The sequence below is a fragment of the Camelus ferus genome, chromosome 7, assembly GCF_009834535.1.
Source record: "Camelus ferus isolate YT-003-E chromosome 7, BCGSAC_Cfer_1.0, whole genome shotgun sequence".
In the NCBI taxonomy this organism is placed as follows: Eukaryota; Metazoa; Chordata; class Mammalia; order Artiodactyla; family Camelidae; genus Camelus; species Camelus ferus.
In genome coordinates, this window is record NC_045702.1 from 29561589 (window position 1) to 29582743 (window position 21155).

General features: G+C 35.7%; 1 protein-coding gene across 9 annotated transcripts in view; it reads right to left on the reverse strand.

The window, feature by feature from the left end:
- The window catches only part of ST7 (suppression of tumorigenicity 7), a 283140-nt gene that overhangs the window by 233197 nt on the left and 28788 nt on the right, over positions 1 to 21155 (reverse strand). Inside the window, exon 1 of one of the 9 annotated variants that reach the window (XM_032483634.1) lies at positions 1925 to 2314. The exons of the other annotated variants lie outside the window; for them this stretch is intronic. Within the exon in view, the coding sequence (XP_032339525.1) occupies positions 1925 to 1946 (22 nt within the window). The 5' untranslated portion in view covers positions 1947 to 2314. Of the gene's footprint in view, positions 1 to 1924; positions 2315 to 21155 lie in introns of those variants that run through there. 9 annotated transcript variants of the gene reach the window in all.

Genomic DNA, 21155 nt, shown 5'->3' on the forward strand with positions numbered 1-21155 from the left:
ACTAATTAGAACTTCCAATTTGACTATTTTTCTGAATATTCTAAAGATAGACAGTCTCAGCCTATAAAACAGCCTCTGAAGTGTGGAAAATAAAGCCCTAGAAAGCTATGCCTCAAACCACAAAGAAAATACACTTGTCTTAATTCTGAGTGCAGAGTCAAGGAATCTCCTTACCTAAAGAAGGCACTCCATTCTCAATACTTTACAACCACTGACAGTACAAATCTATCTATGATCTTCCAATGACAAGCAAGAAACAAAACTTAATACTCAGCAAAGTCAAAAAAAAAATGTCAAAAACATGCATGATGATGTTCTAGCTTCTGAATGGTATTCTGTCCGTGCAGCAGTCTGGTAGCTATGGAGACCAAAAGCAATCAGCAGTTTTCAAACATAGCACATAGCACATGGGTGGTATTACCAAAAGATCAGGTTTATTGATTAAGAAAGGCTGTGTCTGCTTGGTAAACCTGGTCAGACAATGTTAGATTCCCTATGCTAGGAACTTAAAGATCCTCACACTGAGTTTCAACTTCCATTTTCAACTAAACAAAGTAATAAGACTAATTTTCCTTTAGTAGATAAATATTTCTGTACATACCTAGGTTCCTACATAAACAAAATTCCATGACTGAAATGAAACTGGAAGGTCTTTGCCACTAAATCTGTTTCTATTTCTTGGGTGACAATAATTCTAAATGTATCATTATGTGATTTCAAAATTGTTTCAAGTTATTGGAAAATAAAATTGCCACATGATGAATGGGACATTACATCTCATTGCTATTCTATCTTGACCTTGATAAGGCAGTATGGTAATTTCAGAAATGGGAAGCTTTCTAGGGGAAACAATAAAACATAATCAACCCTTTAAAAAATGCCAATCAAGAAACAAAAGAACTGAGGATTATTAGCTCTCTTGAAATACTACAATTCTGGAATAATCATCAGCTGTGCACAAACAGTCACACTGATCACCGGAGATCAGAGAGAAAAGGTTGAATTATACACTCATAAGAAATGTGTTTCGTAAATTCCTGTCCTAACCCCCTCTTCCCACAAAGATAGTGTCGTACAAATGTTTAAGTCAGGTTGAGTCTCTTTAGAAATTCTGAACTGTCACCTTTGCTAGTGGATAATGACAAAATATTCTGCAGAGCCTGAACAACTGCACTGACAAATTATATTATTCTATATCCAACATTAAATAATCCTCAAATTACTGAAGCTGGTCATCATTTTTCAAATACCCATTTTAGCTGTCTACAAGTGCCATTCAGCCCAGCCCCTTGTACAGGGCCTGCTATGCACCAAAGCAATTTCATTGTATAAGTTTTAAGACAGACATGATGCTGTTGGACTGTGACACTAGCCAACATATCAAAATTGAAGCCACTGTGTAAAAAAAATATCCATCTTTAAAAATAAAGTTTATTTCTTATCTTTAAATCTGCGTATAATATCTATCCCTATCTTTCTGTATAAATATGGAGGAAGAAGGTATAATGACAGCTATTTCTCCTTTTGGATAAAAAGATGTAAGCCCTTTTTCCCTTCCTAATAGACACTATCATCTCAGGTCCTTCCACTATCTATTTTAGGGTTTCGGGACCTTTATAGAACCCACAACGACAGATCAGTGAGAGACTTGATCCCAACAATTAACACATTCTAGGGAGGCTGCTTATAGATTCCTGTCTTCCTCCCTCTTGGAGGCCTAATTTTGACCACACTGACATCCCTGGCCTTAAGGATGAATAACCCAGTTAAGGGGCAGTCCCTTCCCTGAGACCAATTCCTCTGCAATTAGAGCCAAAATACAAAGGCTGTTAATGACCTAAGGCAAAGTGATATGAACTCCAAGCCAGTGAAATCATGACAGCAGGCAGATTTCTAAACAGCAAAGTAAGATCCATTTACTTACATGATGATTCAGTGCCAAACATGGCTGGCTCCAGAGGCTGCTTTTAAAAAATTAGAAGAATGGAAAAAAGAAAGGAAGGAAGGAAGAAAAATCGAGTAGAGTGTACGTGTGAGAGCAGAGAGATGAGCTGCTACACAGCAGAGGTCATGAAGACAGACAATGCAGTCCAAGCTGTGTCCAGCTGCCAGATTCTCCTCTTACAAGCTTCAGTGTTCTCCCGTGTGATTGAAAAGCAAGGTCTCCTACAGCACCAACACCCGAAGAGCTGCTTTTGAAAATCCAATAGGGAAAGGTAGGCCGACGTGGCTCTTCTGGGATGCAGTGAGGCAGGAGTAGGTAGCAGCAGGGGCAAGACTGGTAGCAGCAGCAACAGCGGATACTGCAATCCCCAGCCCTGTTATAGCAGTAAGACAATAGCGGGGCTTATGCATACACTGGTGACGTCAGAGACACTGCACAGGCCGACTGCGCTGCTTGAGCCAGAGGCTCCAAGGGCTTCAGGGGAGCAGGCAATTCAGAGGGGAATTCCTTTGTCAAAAAATACACAAGACCAAGAGCCACATATATATATTCACCCTCCTGACAAGATATTCATTCTGTGATACCAGACACTAAAAAAAGACCTCAAGGAAATTTAAATATTGGCTTTATAGCAACCAATCACAAAGACAGCATGCAAATCAGAGTTCTTGATTTTATACACCAAGTAGAACTTTTCAAGGGAATTAAGACTATAAGAAATGAGGAAAATTATCTATCTTTTAAAATAACTCCAGAACTCATTGTTTTTTTCACTAGGCTTGTGGTAGACTGACAGATCAGGGGCTGCACACTCCATCACAAATATGTGAAAATATGTACACTATTTCACACACATTCTGGGCATATAAATTCACGAGCATATGTAACAGTAAAATAACACTATAGGTGCTTAGAACATGGCTTGACACAGTGAGCACTCAAATGTTACTGAATACATCATTAGTTATTTTGGAACTATTATTCAAATATGAAAACCATTGCTCTAGGAATATACTCATGAATACATTTCTCCTATCCCTTTTCTTCTGCCTTATTTTTCTCATTTTGCCTTATGAGAATTCTTGTCGCTTTCCAGAGTAGCTCAGTCATTTAAAGGCTGTGTGCACACAGATGTGTACACCTGTGTGGAAGTGGGCATTTATGGCCAATAAACATATTTCTTTTTTATCCACTCACGCAAAGAAGATTTTATTATTTTGTTTTTTGATTTGCTTGATAAGTCAGTCTTCCTAATTACCTTTACTCTTAGAAATCTGTTTTTTTTTTTAAGCTAGACATGTACAGACTTTCACTGGAATGTCTATTCAACACAAGCAAAGGAAGTTTTGTTCTAATGTTTTAAAAATACTGAAATGCATAAAAAGTATGTGTGTGTTTTTCAATAATCTCTCTTTTTAAATCATATAAACTAGGAAGTTCCAGAGCTCGTTTCCTCTCCACCCATTCCTCTATGATACATACTTTTTCCAATATTTTCTTAAGTTTACAGACACGTCCTTATATAACAAAGTTTTTAAACATTAAATTCTAATATGATTGTGGAACTGCAAATTACCATCTAAAATATCATTAATAGCTTTTCTGGTCAGTATACTTCATCCTTTAAGTGGTTGCATAATACTCCATTGTATAAATGTAGCATAATTTATTCAAGGTAATTTGACCTTTATCTTACTGAAAATGCTGAAGAACCTGCAATGATGCTACATAAGAACAAATATTTTGTTGCAGGAAAGGAAAGAATAATAACTAATATCTATTCAATGTTTACTATGTGCCAGGTATTATTTTGAGAACCTCACATGTATTAGCTTAAAATTCATAACAACCCTGCAAAGTAGATATAATTATTACCCACATTTGATAAACAGTGGTCATGCAAGTTAGTAAATGATAAGCTGGGATTCGAACCCAGGCAGTCTGGTCCCAAAGCATATGCTCTTAACTACTCTCCCATAGTGCCTCTCGAAACATGAAAAATTAATCACCAAAAGTATTTTTAAAGAATTCAACTAAAATGAAAGGAAAATAGAAATCAACTGAAAATGTGGAGAAGAAAATTCTTAGAAGAGAAAGGTCACCAGGAAAAAACTAAAAATGACAGAAAGGACTATAGCAAACACTACAAAAATTAAGAAAAATGCATCCCTCCCAAAATGAGCAGTTCAAGTCAACAACCAATGGAGAATACAGGCCGACTTCAGAAATATTGCAGGTTTGGTTCCAGACCACCACAATAAAGCAAGTCACACAACTCTTCTGGTTTCCCAGTGGATATAAGAGATATGTTTACACTATACTGTAGTCTATTAAATGTGCCACAGCATTACACCAAAAAAAAATGTACATACCTTAAAAATACTTCATTGCTAAAAAAATGCTAACCATCATCTGAGCCTTCAGCAAGCTGTAGCAGTAACAAAAGATCACTGACTGCAAGTCACTATAACAAATATAACAGTAATAAATAAAGTTTGAAATTATCATGAGAATTACCAAAATATGACACAGAGACACAAAGTGAGCAAGTCTGTTGGAAAAATGCTACTGACAGACTTGCTTGATGCAGGGTTGCCACAAACTTTCAATTTGTTAAAAAAAAAAAAGGCAATTTCTGCATAGAGCAATAAAAGAGAGCTCAATAAAATGAGGTCTGCCTGTACCAATAATGGTGTTGAGATATAACTGTAGGAGGTGGGAAAGGACAGTACACTTCAAAAGGGTTGAAACCAGAATATTATCTTACGGAAGATCTATTTTAAATTGCATACCAGATGTTGCTCATGAACAGTCACACAAATGGGGACAGATGTGACCATCAGAAGGGTAAATCGAAAAGTAGAATGAGAAAATGATCCTTGGGTTAGACAAACCGTCAGCCCTCCATAATCATGAGTTCTGCTTTTGGAGATTGAACCAACTGCGGACAGAGGTATTTGGGAAAAAAAGTTTCAGAACATTCCTAAAGCAAAACTTACAATTGATGCACACTATTGGCATAGCATTTACACTGTACTTACAACTACTTACATAGCATTTACATCACATTAGGTATTATAAGAAATCTTGAGATGATAAAATATACAGGGAGGATGTGTGTAGGCAGAAACTACACCATTTTACATAAGGGATTTCAGTATCCGTGGGCTAGGGGTGGGGTGGTCCTGCAATCAATCCCCCCATGGACACTGAGGGACTACTGTACTTTCCACCAGAAGCCATGGTCTATATGCCACTGCTTGCCAACTCATTGATGTAGCTCCTTTTTTCAGTTCATACATGAGGGTGTATATGTGCATATATAAATACATTTTTCTGACTGCCTGTATTTATTTCTTGGCACACACTTCTAAGAGTAAGTTAAAGGTGGCATTATTGTTAAAGAAGTCTGCTTTTCAGATAACTATAGCAGGATCAATATGTTAAAACCATCAGGTCTCACTTGCCAGCAAAACTGGACACACATGCACACCTCTGACTCCTATTAAGGTTTCTATAACATCTAGAGGCTTGAGGTATTTCTAAAGACTTTATAAGGTTGGGATCTATATCACTGAAGACCCATCTTTGACAAAACAGATTCTAAAATTTTAGTTCATTCCCATTCTCTCGTCTAGGCAGCTGGCATGAGCTCAGAGAATGAAGACACATTTTAATGGGCCGCCAAAGGAAAATGTAATGAAGGAAAACAAAGGAAGAATGAAACTGACCGATGTTCTCTACGCCCCTCCAAAAAAATCACATAACACATTCCAAAAGCAAAGTCATCTCTGGATTATCAATTGTGTCTAATTATGCCTGCTTGCTTGCCTGCCTGCCTGCCTACCTGCAACCCTGCCCATGACCCTGCCCTTCCATTAGTAAAGCAAGAACTAGTAATTTTAAGATAAAATTAGCAATGAAAGAAAAGATCAATATTCAAAATAATGTAGTGGTCAAAATAATTATTGTTAAATTAGAATGCTGCTGATAAAGAAAGGTAACAGTGTAAATCTTCAAGGAAGTCAATAGAAACTTTTAGAAGAAACCCCATAAATTGACTCAACAACTATTTCCTGGGAGCCTACTGTTCTGCACTCTAGGGATACAGTCATGAACAAACTTTCTCCTCTATAGAGCTTATATCCTAGTGGGTGAGATGGACACACAAAGGTGTAATATATCAAATGGTGGTATGTGATGTAAAGAAAGACAAGAGAAATCAGTGGATGAGGAGTGACTGAATGGGAGGGTTATTTTAGGTAAAACTGTCAGGTAATGCCACCCTAAAAAGATGACATTTCAACAGAGACCTGAAAAGACTGAGGGGAAACCACATGGGTAGCATGGAAACCACATGGGGGAAAGAGCTTTCCAGGAAAAAAAAAAAATTAAATCTGTTCTTGAATCATCAAGAATCAGTTTTCTATTGGAAGACATCCCCTTCAGTGCTATGATGCTATCATTAGTACAAAAGTGGTTGTGCTAAACTGTGCTGACAGCAAAATAAATTCTCTTTTTAATGCAAAAGAACTTACTCTCCCATGAACTGAAACCATGTCTTCTTCTCTTCAAAGTTTAATAAACTAAATATACCTACATTTGCAAATATGTAAATGTTTATCAAAATCACCATAGAAGACAACATTCAAAATAGCTTCCTACCACATAGGACACCTAATTTAGTTAATGTTATCTATTAATGTGGTAAGAACTTAAACCACATATTGTCTCCAGAGTACATACAATAATTCATTTTGGAAGTGTCATATCTGCAGTTTCTCTGGAGTTGTCTCCTTTGTTCACATTAAAGTTTTATTAGTACTCCTTTTGATGTCCATTTAGCATGTTAAAGTCGCGTGTCTTTTAGAATGCCATCTCTACATTTATGAAGTATGACTTAAAAACAACAGAGAAGTGTTTTATTGGCAACATATAAACTATAGAAAAATGAAAATAATCAATGATTCTATTCTTTAGAAAAAAGGAACAAATTTATAATTAAAAACATACTCACGGTAAAGTTCCCCGGTAAGATTTTAGAAATTTGACTTCTTTGTATATGTCTATAAGGTGTATTCCTTCCTACTTCAACATAGTACCACGCATATAGTAAGCCTTCTAACAGGTAAGTATACTCTGTTCCAGAGCCCTGGAACAAAACTCTGGTACACTAATGTTATAAGGAAAAGAAATTCAAAATCTAAAGAGAGAGATACTAGTATAGTACTCACTTTAAAGGAGCTCTAAAATAGGGGAAAAACATGGATTTATAGAAAAAACATATTTGGAATAATTAATTAGTTTTAAATGTTTTATCCTCAAAAAATATTCACCACGGAAGTCCTTTACATAGCAAGCACCTGAAAGTTATATTTTAAATTAACAATTTCACAAAATTTTTATTTTCACACTGTAATTAGCTATCTTACAAAAGATCCATCCATAGATTAAAAGGATCATGCATAAAGAACACATAAGTAGTGCTTAATTTAAATGTATACTGGGATTTTGTCATTATTCTGGGTATGGAAAGTAGGTCTCTTCCCTGGTGGAAAAATCTTCCAAAAGTCTTTGTTGTTCATTTAAAAGGAATCTATCAGAACACAGTGTTACCATTAGCCAAAAATTCAATTTAGGGTAATATAATTTTGAATTAGTTGCACAAATTTTGGGAATCCCCCCACTTATTCATCAAGCCATATAACCTTAACTTTATTCTTGTGCTAATTTACTACTCAGTGAAACTAGAAACTGAGAACAAGACTATGCAGTTTAAAAACGGAAGAGGCCAGTTACACTCAGAAAATTTAGGATAAAAACTGAAGTTCTCCAATTCATTTATTACGTCAACTTCATCTAAAAGTTCAGCCACACACACACACAAAACCACCACCACAAAGCCAAGAATGTTTTACGGTCTCGTAGACTACGGATATTTTATCCTCTCTGTGACATAATCTGAACTTAGATATTTGTACTCTAAATCCTCTGGCCCAGAGGGTAGAAATGTGGATTAATTATGGGTTGCAGTTTATTTTAAGTCCGTTTGAGTAGGACCCAAACTGAAATAGAGTAAACAACAAGGGTATGTCTGAGAAATTCCCTTAAGCACTCATCCTAAATTAATCACAATTTGTACACAATAAATTCATACATACTCAGAAATAAATTCATGTATCATAATTTTCAAAATAAACTTATGTACAAACAAAATCAATGTAATTTTTAAAATATTAATTCAAAATACTATATTTTGAGTAATTCTATTCAGCTAGAAAGTATTTTAAAGTTAATTTTACCTGTATAGTCCATAAAGAAGCAATAGGCAGGGAACCGGGTATTTTCCAAAGTAAAACTCTATCAGACACAAAATGAAATGGTTCCCTGAATAGGCTAGCCGTTCTGGGGAAAGCCTCCTGCCGTGTGACATCAAGCACACACACACTTCTCCTTATCTCGATTCAAGTTTCAACGGCCATCACTCCGCTCTCCTTTGCCTGTTCTTTTAAAATCATTGTCAGAAAAGTCTTTCTTAGAAAAGAACTGTTATTTCTTCCCATTTCATTCCTGCATTGTTAGTTTCAAACTAGGGAAAATAGTACAGTGAAAAAGAATATGAAAATGAATATATGTATATTCATGTATGACTGAAGCACTGTACTATACAACAGAAATTGACACAACATTGTAAACTCACTATACTTCAATTAAAAAAACTAGGAAAAATAAATTCTTTTTTCTGTAAGTGAAAAGAACACAAGATATCTATATTTCATCCCAGTACTCAATGTTTTAAACCCACATAACCTGAAAGGAGTTAGCGTTCAAATTTTTAGGAAGAATATAACATTGTCATTATTGTTCAATATGATAGCATGCACACTTGATCCATCTGATACACATTTAATTTATAAGCAAACCTAATACAGGTGATGGAAGAACAAATCCTTTACAGCATATCTAAAACCTTTAACGCATTTGTCTGAGTCCTGAAACAGACATCAGATGGAAAGGACATATGGTCATTCTTGAGACAGACTGTATCTGATGTAATCTTTAGTGTCACATTGCCACATGCCCTGTGCCATCTTTTCCTTCATTACCAACTGTTTTTTATCTTGAGTGTGTCCTGGCTAAAACTTTAAAGAAACTCTAACAATAGCTACTTCATCTTGATACAACAATTCTTTAGACCTTGCACAGAGACAAGATACAAATGCACTTAAAATTTTATCAGCTTTCTTTTTTGTTTTTGAGCAACCTAAATGGTTGGACAATTTCCAATTTAGAGATATATCAATACTCCCTGAAACTGCAGCTACTTTGAGAAAGATAAGGTATTGGTTGTTTTGAGTGGTTTTACTGGAGTAGTGGGATGCTTTGTTTTGCTTTTATTTTGCTACTTTCCTTTCTACTGAATAAGTGTTTCCATAAGATAACCACAAAATTGACAATACTATACAATATGATTCCAATTTTTAGTTCAATATCAAAAGTATGAATAGTACAGAAATCTAAACATTCTGGGCTCAGTATCATCATTTAACAGATCTTCCCAATAATTTTATAAAAGTGAGAGAGCATCATTTCATTCAGCCATTTAGCCAATGCTTCATTACGATAAGCAGATCCCATTACACCACCATTCTGCTAACAGTCAAATGCTGTTAATTCTCATCAACCTCACCTGTCACTGTTGCTAAGCAGCCCTGTCTCATTTCTCAGCCCTTAATTCTCTTTATCTTAATTCAGGGTACGAATTGGGGAGCTTTCCACGAGCTATAAAAATTTGATATAGTTTATTCCTGGTAATTAAAATGTGCAAATGGTAAGAACATTAATGCCATGATTGGTTTAAAGTGGTAAGCTCAGAATGCCTAATAATAACTGTCTTAATTTCCACACAACTTACAAATATGTGGAAACACTGATAGCCTTTATCAGATGTCACATGAAATGACATATATGCCTTTCACAGTTTAGTACTGTTAGCATGAATTTTTAAAATTTTATCTAATCATTTGAGCAGCATTATTTTAAGAGCAATTTTTATATCCTTTATATTTTATAATTAAGTCAGATATTTTAGGGAAATGCACTTTATTAACAAAATAATAATAACATAATGAAAAATCCAAGTTAGAAAGTATAAGATGGATAGATGGGTAGATGGCTATAAAACCTACAATCTGCAGATAAGTGATCTGCCAAACCTCAGAAAGCCAGCAGAGTGGTTGAGAGCCAGGTTTTGCATCAGAGAAGGTTCAGGTCCCACTTTAGCCACTTCTTAGCTGGATGATTTTAAGCAAAATTTTTTAATCTCTCAGAGCCTCAACTGCCTCATAAGTTAAATAACAAAGGGCCCAGACCATTGCCTGGGACATGATAACAGCCAATATGTAAACAGCACTTTTAATGTGGACCAGGCATTGTTCTCATTCATGTATTAACTTATTTATAAAACCCTCACAGCAACCCTCATTTTATACATGAGGAAACTGAGGCATGGAGGGTATATAACTTAACTAAGGTCACACACTATACATAACAGAGCCAGGATTCAATCCAAGTAGCCTTGCTCAGAGTCTCTGTGCTTTACTCACACACTGCCTCCAGAGAGTAGGGGGTCAATAAACAGAGCAAAACAAGAAAACTCTTTTCCAAAAACCAGGTTCATCCTTTCCAATAAAACCAATACTGCAGTGTGCCAAATATTTTAGTTCAGAGCTTATAAAAATTCTCTCTTTTTGTAGTTTATTCAATTACAACATATGGAAAAATTAAACAGAGAAATGGAACTAAAGGGATAATGTTTAAAGTCATTGTGATGGCTTAAAATGAGAGTTGCACTAGCCAGTTAAACAGAAATAAGTACTCAAGCACAGAAAGCTACAACCATAAAAGGACCTGTACTATGTACTACTCCCCACACTCCCAGCAACCACTAAGTCCCTCCCTCCCTTCTTTTCAGTTTCCAAATGTCACAGTAGACACCTAAAGAGTCTGAGCAGTTTCCTTTGACTAACTTCAAAGCTCACTCAGGAGGAGAGCACCTTCAACTAGATCCCCCATTTTCCTCCCCAAGAACCTTCTCTAGCCCCACCTTGCCCTCAGCAAAGGAGACCTACTGGTGTCTAGGTGCACCCCTTGGACACGGCAACAATCACATCACTGTCCTTCCCAACAAATATTTTCAAGTCGCCAGAGTCAGAGTTCATCACAGGTAACCTGTTCCAGCCTATGGCCCAGGGACCCCTGTCCTATGTGCAACTTACTGACTCAGGAGCAGCCCATACTGCACTCTCAAACCCCACCCCAGATTTGTGCTACAATTTACCCCCTTACAGTTCAAGCCAGAAGAAGCATAGTCGTTGAATCAGCAGATCTCGGGTCTTGCCTCAGTACTGCCACTCATTACCTCTCCGACCTGGGATAAGTCCTGGAACCCCCGTCTGTTCACTCAGTGGCAAAATGAGGACGTTGAACTGGATGATCCTTAAAATCTAGTCCAACTCTAATAATCTAAGATTCTACTTTAAACTGATTACAGTTGGATGAGAAAACTCAAGTAACTCTCAAGGAAGTTAACTCTTCCTCTTCCTCTAGCCCACACTATCCCCCCATCCACCCTGCCAGGGCTTGGGAACAGCCCCACCTCAAAGGTGGGAAACCAGGGAGCCAGGGTGTACTGTCCAAATCCAGTGCATGTACGTCGAATGGCTGATTCCTCCAACTGTTTTCAGGCATTGTTCCTCTCTAGACAGGCCCCAGTAACTCAGCCTGGCTGTGAGTAGACAAATACACTCATAAAAGACAGTAGAAGTAACTGTTGGAGGTCCTGCCTGCTGGAGGTTCACGGCCTGGTGGGTCACACCTCTTAGGACAACAAGGCCTGGGAGCTTCTGAAGGGGACCCCTCCTTCCAAAACATGATTGAGATAGCCTGGACAGGGAGTGCCAACTTTTCTTTAGATGACATCTCAGGGGTTGAGACATAGCTCTCCTCTCCTTCCCTGTCATCGCTTTCCTACCTGGAGTAGTTCCTGCTGAGTGAGTCTTCAGCCCTTCACCCTCCCCAGAGAATGATATAGCTCCCACTTCACTTTTAACTCTGAAACCCATTTACCATAACTTTATCATAATATCTTACATCATATTTTCAACTCATACAGTAACTCACTTTATTGCGCATTTTAAAACCCCAACCCCAGGGTTGGATTATAAATGTTCACCCTGTTATTCCAGAAATGATAATATGGGGTTTTCCCTCCAGTCTGTATTCTCACCCTCCTCATCAACAAGTCAGTTAAGTCAAAATACCTTAGTTATGCCTCATTCCAACTTCCTCTTTCTCTAAGTCAGAACAAATGTTACTAAGACGTCATTGCTCTCCCATGCTTCTTACCACCCACTCCAGCCTGCATCCACCTCATTATTTTCTTTTCATGTTCTGCCATCCTTCATTGGCCTTGCTTATGGAGCCTCCAGGTTACTTCATGGCCTATTCCATAATGTGAGAAAACCCCACTGCAAAAAGAGCTGACTGAAGAATGACAACAGGAGCCCAACTCCTTCCAAGAGTGAGCTCTACTTTCTGTACCTAAAAATTTTTAAGTAAGCTAAGACAGAAGAGCATCAAGCACCAACCAGGTAACCAAACAGCCCTGTGAAATAAGAAGGGAACTGTTCAACTCAATACCATGACCCAGACCAGTGCTGTACATTCTCTAAGACAAAGTGAGGAATCATCCTCACCAAGTACAAAAGCGTTGAACCTGATAAAAGATCTACTTTACCCAACTCCAAACTCTCAGGTAAGGGTTATTTCTAGATAGACACTTCTCTGTTATGCTTTAAAGTAATGGTGGCAATGATTCAGGAACCAAAACTCTTAGTGGCTGCAAAACTCATACCTCTTACAAAGTAGCAGGGCCACTCCCTTTTTACATGAACCCCAAGAGAACTGATATCAAGTCATTCCAGCTGGAAAGTGTGGGGGGGGCGGAAATAACTTTTATAAGAGGTAGAATACCACTGGTGTTTCTATTCTTCAGAAGATTATTGTACAAAGAGACATTGGTTTAAATGTTTAAGGCTAACCAATTTTTTAAAAAGCATCAATTAACCTTGATGTAAAATTAAGAGTCATGAGAAGCATGACTAAAGTTATTGAAATGCCTGGTGAAAACATAAAAGATTAAGAATTTCTTCCCACAACAATGGACCTAACAATAAATATGTTTGTTCATTTTATACTTTGAAAGTGAGGGTCATTTTATATGCATCTGAATCAAAGCTCTAGTGGAGAAATCACAAGCAAAATCCAGGTTTCTACAAGAAACAGAGAGGTACCCAAGCCAAACATATCTATCTGTAGAAAGCTTCTTTAGAAAAACCACAGACCTTCCTGTGTGGTTTTGGTCTGTTCACCTGGCTGGCAAAAGGAACCACTGGAAAATAAGCACAGGAAGTCATGAAAAATAGTCATGAATGGACTACTGTGGGTTGTTACAGTGGCAAAAAACAATGAAAATCCTTCAAGAAATGTGGTAGTATTCAGCTGCAGTTTCTGGTAAGCAAAGAAAGTCACCATTTCCATGGTACTCCAAAACATAAACTGATCTTGATATTTGATAACAGGGGCCAGCACTCTTTCTATAAAGGGCCAAACAGTAAATATTTTAGATTTTGTGGGATCATCCAGTCTCTGTCACAACTACTCAATTCTACCATTTTAGTGCAAAACTAACCATAAACAATACATAAACAAATGTGTATATGTAGCTGTGTTCCAGTAAAACTTTATAGACTGTGAAACTGGATTTCTCATAATTCTCATGTGTCATGAAGTATTTTTCTTCTTTTGATTTTTTCAACTATTTAAATTATTTTTTAAAAAATTGCTAGCTTGCAAAAACAGGCAGCCCTCAGACTACAGTCTGTCAACCCCTGTTTGATAATCTTTACTGTAGTTAATTTGGCTTTCTCTGAAAGAACTCTGATTTTCAATTAGGTCTCTGCCATTAACAAGACTCAGAAAGGTAATGAATTCTATCAACAACTTGCTTGATGGATCAGGGCTGGGAATTCAAGAAAACTTTCACCCCAGTTTCCTTTATTTCTAATGATACTATGAGCAACACCTAGTTTTGATAGCTCACACTACCTTGTTTACTCCCAATCGGTTAGAATTAGTGGTAAATGCTGAATCAACTTGTGAGAAATCAACTACATTCACGTAGTAACAAAAACATTTCCAACCCACATACATCTATAGCCCTCAAAAATTCTATAGAAATGGAAATCATTGGTTAAGATTTCCAAATCTCCTCAATTATACTATAAGCCAGGAGACCTTATACAAAGTATACTCATAGTATAAAACACAATTAACAGCTACTTTGGTATGAGACATTTTCACACTGTTGACCAACAGTAGCTGAAGAGAATTCTTGAGAACCAAGAAACGTCTATTTCAATCCTAACCACATAGTTAACTACTTTGGGTAAACATTTCACAACAGCACCTCATTTATGAAATTAAGAAGTAGGTTTAGATTATTTCTGTGGTCTTTTCTACCTCTAAAATGCTAATAATGAGCTACACTAATCATGATATCTGACCTAGCCCACTGAAAGTTCCAGCATTTTTCACTTTTCGTTATCCCTAAGAAGCAGAAATTTCTCCTCTGCTCTCTTATCTCTGGCATTTTGAAAGGTCACTGAAAATATATTTCTGATCAGGAAAATTCCTGCCTCCTTCAAATCATCATCTTAACACAAATGTAAGTGATTCAAGAGAAAACATACTGCAGTATAATACTTGGAAAATGTTTCTAGAGGCAGATTATTTGTGTCTGCTGCAACCATAAACTCCAAGTTGTGGAGCTTCCCCATAATAAAAGCAGACAATCAGGTTCTTCAGCTACCACAGAAATTTTTCCTTAAAATTGCTTCATTTTTCCACGATAATCACATCTATGACCACATGAATCACACTGCAGGCTGCCTCCAGAATCAAGCAGACCTTGATTTAGTCCCTGCCATTGCTACTGTAAACTGAAAGTTACTCACCTCCAAGACTTATTTTCCCATTCCTGGTAGCAATGGAAATAATATATACATAATGGTGTATAAATATTGATGTCTTCAGGAAGACATCTGCAATAGACTGTTAGGTTTGGAAAAATAACTTATAAAAGCAAGAGAAATACTATGATAGCACTTTAAAGTTTCGTTTGTTTTTTTATTTTATTTTTTGTTTTGTTTTTGTTTTGGGGGGTTAATTAGGTTTATTTATTTATCTGGTTTTTGTTTGTTTATTTTAAATGGAGGTACTGGGGATTGAACCCAGGACCTCATGCATACTAAGCACACCCTCTACCACTGAGCCATACCCTCCTCCTATAGTTTTTTTTTTTTCCTTTGAAAAGCATACAGTGTGAAAAAGGGAAGAAATTGATACATGCTACAATATGGATGAATCTTGAGGACATCATGCTAAGTGAAATAACGCAGTCATAGAAAGACAAGTACTGTATGATTCAATTTACATGCAGTATCTCAAGTAGTTAAATTCATAGAGAAAGAAAGTAGAAGGGTGGTTTCCAGAGGCTGGAGGTAGGGAAAGGAGAACTGTAATGGGCAAAGTACTTTAGCAAGATGAAAAGAATTCTGAAGATTGATTGCACAATAACGTGAATGTGCTTATTAACACTACTGAACTGTACACTCCTAAACTGTACACTTAAAAACCAGCTAAGATAGTAAATTTCATGTTATGTACATTTTACCATATTTTAAAAATTTTTAATACATTTTTAAAATAAGTTTCAAAACACTTTTAAAAAGTATACAGTGGATATCTCTGGCAATAAAACTACTGATGATTTTCACTTTCTACTTTATATTTTGTCACTGTTGCAAAAGTAGAATGAGCTCACTATGAAAAACATGCAATCAAGAAAAAGGGCAATTTTTATTTTACATGTGAAGTAAGTCTAATAGCTTGAAAGCTGTGAAATCTATCAGCTAAGGGTCCAATTAGTTTTGAAACACATTAAGAACAAATACTATCACTAGGAACTATACATATAATTAGGTTCAGAATGACTAAAAGAATGATAAAGAACTGGTAAAAAGGAAGTATATTTTTATTCTTAAATTTGTATAGAAATACTAATTTTAAATGGCATTTATGCAACATTTATTTAATATTAAATTTGAATAAAACAGCATATAAAAAATTAAAATTTAATTGTTAACGCCAGTGCCTAGTAATGCATTTTGAATGAATAAGTGAACACACCTGAGTAGAAAGCAACTCCTTAAATCTCAGAAAATGTACAAACCATTCAGAATGGATAATTATATTACACTGCTATCAACTGGTGCGGCATTCCTAAAACAAAGGGACAATAACTAGGAAAGGAAAGAGTGCATTGCTGAAACTTTAAAAGATATAAGTCAGAGGGTGACAGTCTTAAAACACTTTTCTCCTCTGAAAGTTTTACTATTTCCAATAAAATATGGACACTGTCCTTTTAAAAGGGATATTGACTCTGCTATAAATCAACTATGAAAAAGGTATGACGTGGGAAAATTACTGAAATTAGAGCAAGATCTACTTTTGAATCCTGCTTTAGGCAATATTGTGTCTCAAGTTTTCTCAGACATGAAACATGTGAACCTCTCAACAACCCATTACCCATATTTCATGTATGAGAGCACCTTATAAATGGTAAAAGGTCAAGAGTTAGTATTATTTATCATTAGTAATTAAAATACTAATACTGACTTTTGCTTAATAACACATCTCTGAAACATTTCTATTTATGATCTATGTACTTGTTTATGTTTAACAAACAAAATGCATCAGCTTTTTGAATATGTTAAATGCCTAAAGACAAGAAAATCAGAAGTATCTGTCCTCTGACTGAGTTATTCTTTATATGGTTCTCCAACTTCTCAATTAAATTCAGCTTTTTTTTCCCAGGCCTTTTTTTTTTTTTTTAGCAGAAACATGCCCTACATACTTTTCATGAGCATAATTTATTTTTAAATTGATGTCTGGGAATTCAGCATACTGTATCTTAAAACACTGCTCCATGTTAGTCATTGTTTCCACAGCCCATCAGCACTTAGGCAGGAAGTATAACAAGCAAAGAAGGAACTGAGTTTCACAGAGTCTGTCAGTAATGTCTCATAGCATTTCATAAAAATCTGATCCACATAACTAATCATGAAAACCGGAAATATTTTTACATTAATGGTAACAACCAATATAAAGACATAGAGGAAAAACAGGGACCATTTATGACTCATTACCACAGAAATACCTGAAGGCAAAGTGGATTGAAACTGGGGCTAGACTTGGGATCAACAGCTTTAGATTTTCCACTCTGCACAATGTTAAAATATTATACTTTATATTTACATAATATGAATCACTAACATTAAAAACGTGTCATAATAAATCACAAGCAAATAACAATCAAATAAATTGTGAGAAAATTTTTGTTACTCTGTCAACATTATAATGTATTAACAAATAATTCTCTTCAGTGAAATTAGATTCAACAGACCTATGTCTTGACATTTCATTGAGAATGTAGATTCTAGGAATGTATGTATTTCTTTAAAAAAAAGTATACACTGAGGATAGATGATATAACAATGAACAAAAAACAAAGGCCAGTGAATTCCAGGCATTATACAGTAGCAAAACATGTAAGTAAACTCATGTTTCAAAAATATCTGAGGAAATAAAAAACATATTAGGTTCCCATATACTACTTGGCTAAAATACTCCTAATTATACTTGAATCAAGTCTTCAGAGAAATACAGATTAAAATGTCATAAATATTTTCTTCTACTTAAAACAGCCCATGAAAAATAAGTCATCTTTTTAATTGTTTACTATAATTTACACTTTAAAAAAAATTAGGTACTGTTTTTAAGTTATTCTAAAGCACCTGTCTCTAAAGCAGTACAAGATAAAAACAAAGGCTCATAAAGATTTCTTAACCTCAGACATAAAACACAAGTACACTAAATGTAAAAGTATAAAAAAGAAAATGTTTTATTTCTATAATCAAAAGTCTATTTTCAGATACTCACCAACTAGAATCAATGCCTATTTGAAGACAGATTTCTTAAAGGTGAATAGATTATTTAAGTCATTTTGGGGATAGTTCAATGATACTTCTACATTTTTCTCCCAGAACACAGAACAAGAACTTGGTTACACAAGTCCTCTAGATCCACTCAAAGAATTAGGGGGAAAGTATGGGGGGAAGGAGATTTTGAACTTGGAGTCAATGTCTGAAGACTGAGGCTTTTTTTTTTTTTTTGGTAGAATGCAAATGTATTTGCATGAATTATGACCAAAAAATGTAACTGTAGAAATTATTTAATATTACCCTAGGAATACATGTTTTACATTTTCAACAAAAGAAAAGGTTTTCAAAAAACACAAAAACTAACACTTATTGAGTTTAGTGTATGTTAGACACACTGAAACACTATGATAGAAACTTTCATATGTTACATTATCAAAATCATTTTCTTCATCTTTGCTATAAAATCATAATGGACTCTATCTTAAAAGGCATAAAAGAGTCAACTGAGAGCTGTAAATTATCAAAATGTCTACCTTGCAAGAGTTTTTTAAAATTTCTATAGACTGTTCATTTCTTTTCAGGATATGTAACATATTTCTGACTTAAGAGATTCAGCAAGCTGAATATTTCGTCCTTTCTCTCCAGAGACCATGTGCAACACGACAAAATGGTAAAATTCTGAGCCAAATGGATGACACAAAAACAAAGTCAAAGAATCCTTTAACTATCTCCTTAGACCTCTGATTATCACTTTCCAAGAAATCATTTTCAGGACACTGGATTTTTTCCTCCTTAATTTAACAATTTTATTGCTATGTACCCAAAAGGCAATAATTTTCCATCTGGATCAATTTTTTCTGTCAAAAACATATTATCCATACTAGCCAATATTCATCACATGAATATAAAGAAACAAAAACAAAACAAAAAAACCTAAATAGATTTTTAAAATAGGATACCATACAAGTCAGTCTTCTCAATTTAAAAATAGACAATAGATATTGGCCGTATCATTTTGAGACACCCTCACGTTAGGGTTGCAGAAGCCACAGAAAATGGAAGTGAGGATTCTGAAGATTGTAGTTACCGTACAAAGACACCCTCCATGCGACATGAATCAAATCAGCAGCAATTATGACCTACAGACAACTCATTTAGAATCCCTTCCTAAGAAAAAATTTTTTATAAAAAGCACATTTTAAAAAACTAATTCAGTAAATACATCTGGTATTATAGAAAAAAGAATAGATTTTATGTTGTTACTGATTTGTACAATTTTTAATTCAAGGGATTCTACCTTTAACACACACACTGCAGCCCTTAGAGAACTAGCTGAAATTCTATGTACCTGATTAATTTGAAATAGGTTGCATTAAAAATAAATTATGTTAGCAACTGAAGGTAATTAACAAGCTTGTAACATAACCAAATACTACATAAAAACCACAATACTGCATTTGAAACTTGAAATCTCCTCTCCAAAAATAGATATTCTTGTTTGATCTCCTGCTAAAATTACTTAGAGAAACTTCAATGTTTAAGAAAGTATGTTCGTAAAACATGATATCTTTTCAGGCTTTCATATGTTTTTATTATATGTTGTCTTTGAGCAAAATAGAGACATCAGATTATATTTTGCTAGAACAAGATAAGGATCCCACCATTACTATGGCATTGAGGGGAAAAATAAGGAAAAGTGGTCATCTTTTCCTTTCTTAATATACTCTCTATATTGACATTAATGCAATTATCAGTCTATCACCATAGTTACAAAAATAAAAACAAACAAAAAACACTGTAACACCACACTGTATCAGAAATGGTCTCTGGTTACTATGGCAGTTATGTAAGACATACCTTTTCCCAAGCATGGCCCACAAACAATCTTGAAGGTTTGTAGGCTCTGTTAACAGCCTACATGGATTGCTTCTGAAAGCATCAGTACCCGATCCCTGCAATGTTATCATCTTTACTAACCACTAGTCGTTTCTGTAACTCACACAGATATAAAAGCCTCTCTTTCCAGCTCATTTATCAAGTGAAAGGTTCCTTTCCAGGAAAACAGACACCTGAGCTCCAGGGACCATAACAGAAAATACCAGTAAAACCATTCAACTGCACTTAGTATTGGTAGTTTTCTTTTCTACTTTGTTCTTTCAGGAAGAAGGTGGCCTTTAAATTCAGAAAATATATTCTATAAATACATGCATTTTTCCCAAGTAATACTACAAGTAGTTTGACTGATTTGTCTTTTAAAAGCAGAGCGAGGTGACTACTGTTTGGGTAAGGTTTCAGCTGACAATTATTAGACCTCTTGTTGCTTCCATTCATTTGCAGAACAGTTTTTCAATCATCCCCATGGATTTTCATGCACACTAGATAAGGTTCCAGTTTCACGGCAGTAAACAAATGACAAATAGCTTCTTTGGTGTTTTCCAACATCAACATTCAAATGTTCCACTAATTGGCTGGTGCTGAAAAGGAATCCTAGACTCACAACATCACAGGCTACAGAACAGAAAAGCTTCATAGCCAGAAGCTTTAGAAAATGCCTTCTAGACGTCCGAGTTTTTCAGAGAAGAGATAATATTTTGGATACTAGGATTTCTTAATTGTAATATAACTCTTACCATGAAAAAGATCCAGCAGTACTTCTCAATAAGGGTGGTATGGGTATTTTAAGCAGGATAATACTACAGTTAACATCCCTGGTCCCCAGGCATTAAAGGTCAGCAGCTTTGACCATTCACTGTGACAACACAAAGCCACATGACCCTTAGTGGGACAGCACTGCCCTCCCAACCTTAACAATGTATTTCCCTGCCATCTTACACAGGTCACACAGAGCTCGGCACTGCTCAAGATGGATCAGCTTATGTCACATCTACAGTCTGGTTACCATATAGTTAGCATTTTTTTTTCCTCTGGTGGCAGTTATACTACCTATAAAACAACTCAGGAATGTGCATTAGACACTGAGTCGTGAACCTAATGTCCTAATCATTAACTGCTCAGTTTTGTACTTGAGGCCAGGGGGTGGGGTTCTGCTTGGTTCCACAAAGATGTAGAATTCTCAAGCAGCAGTA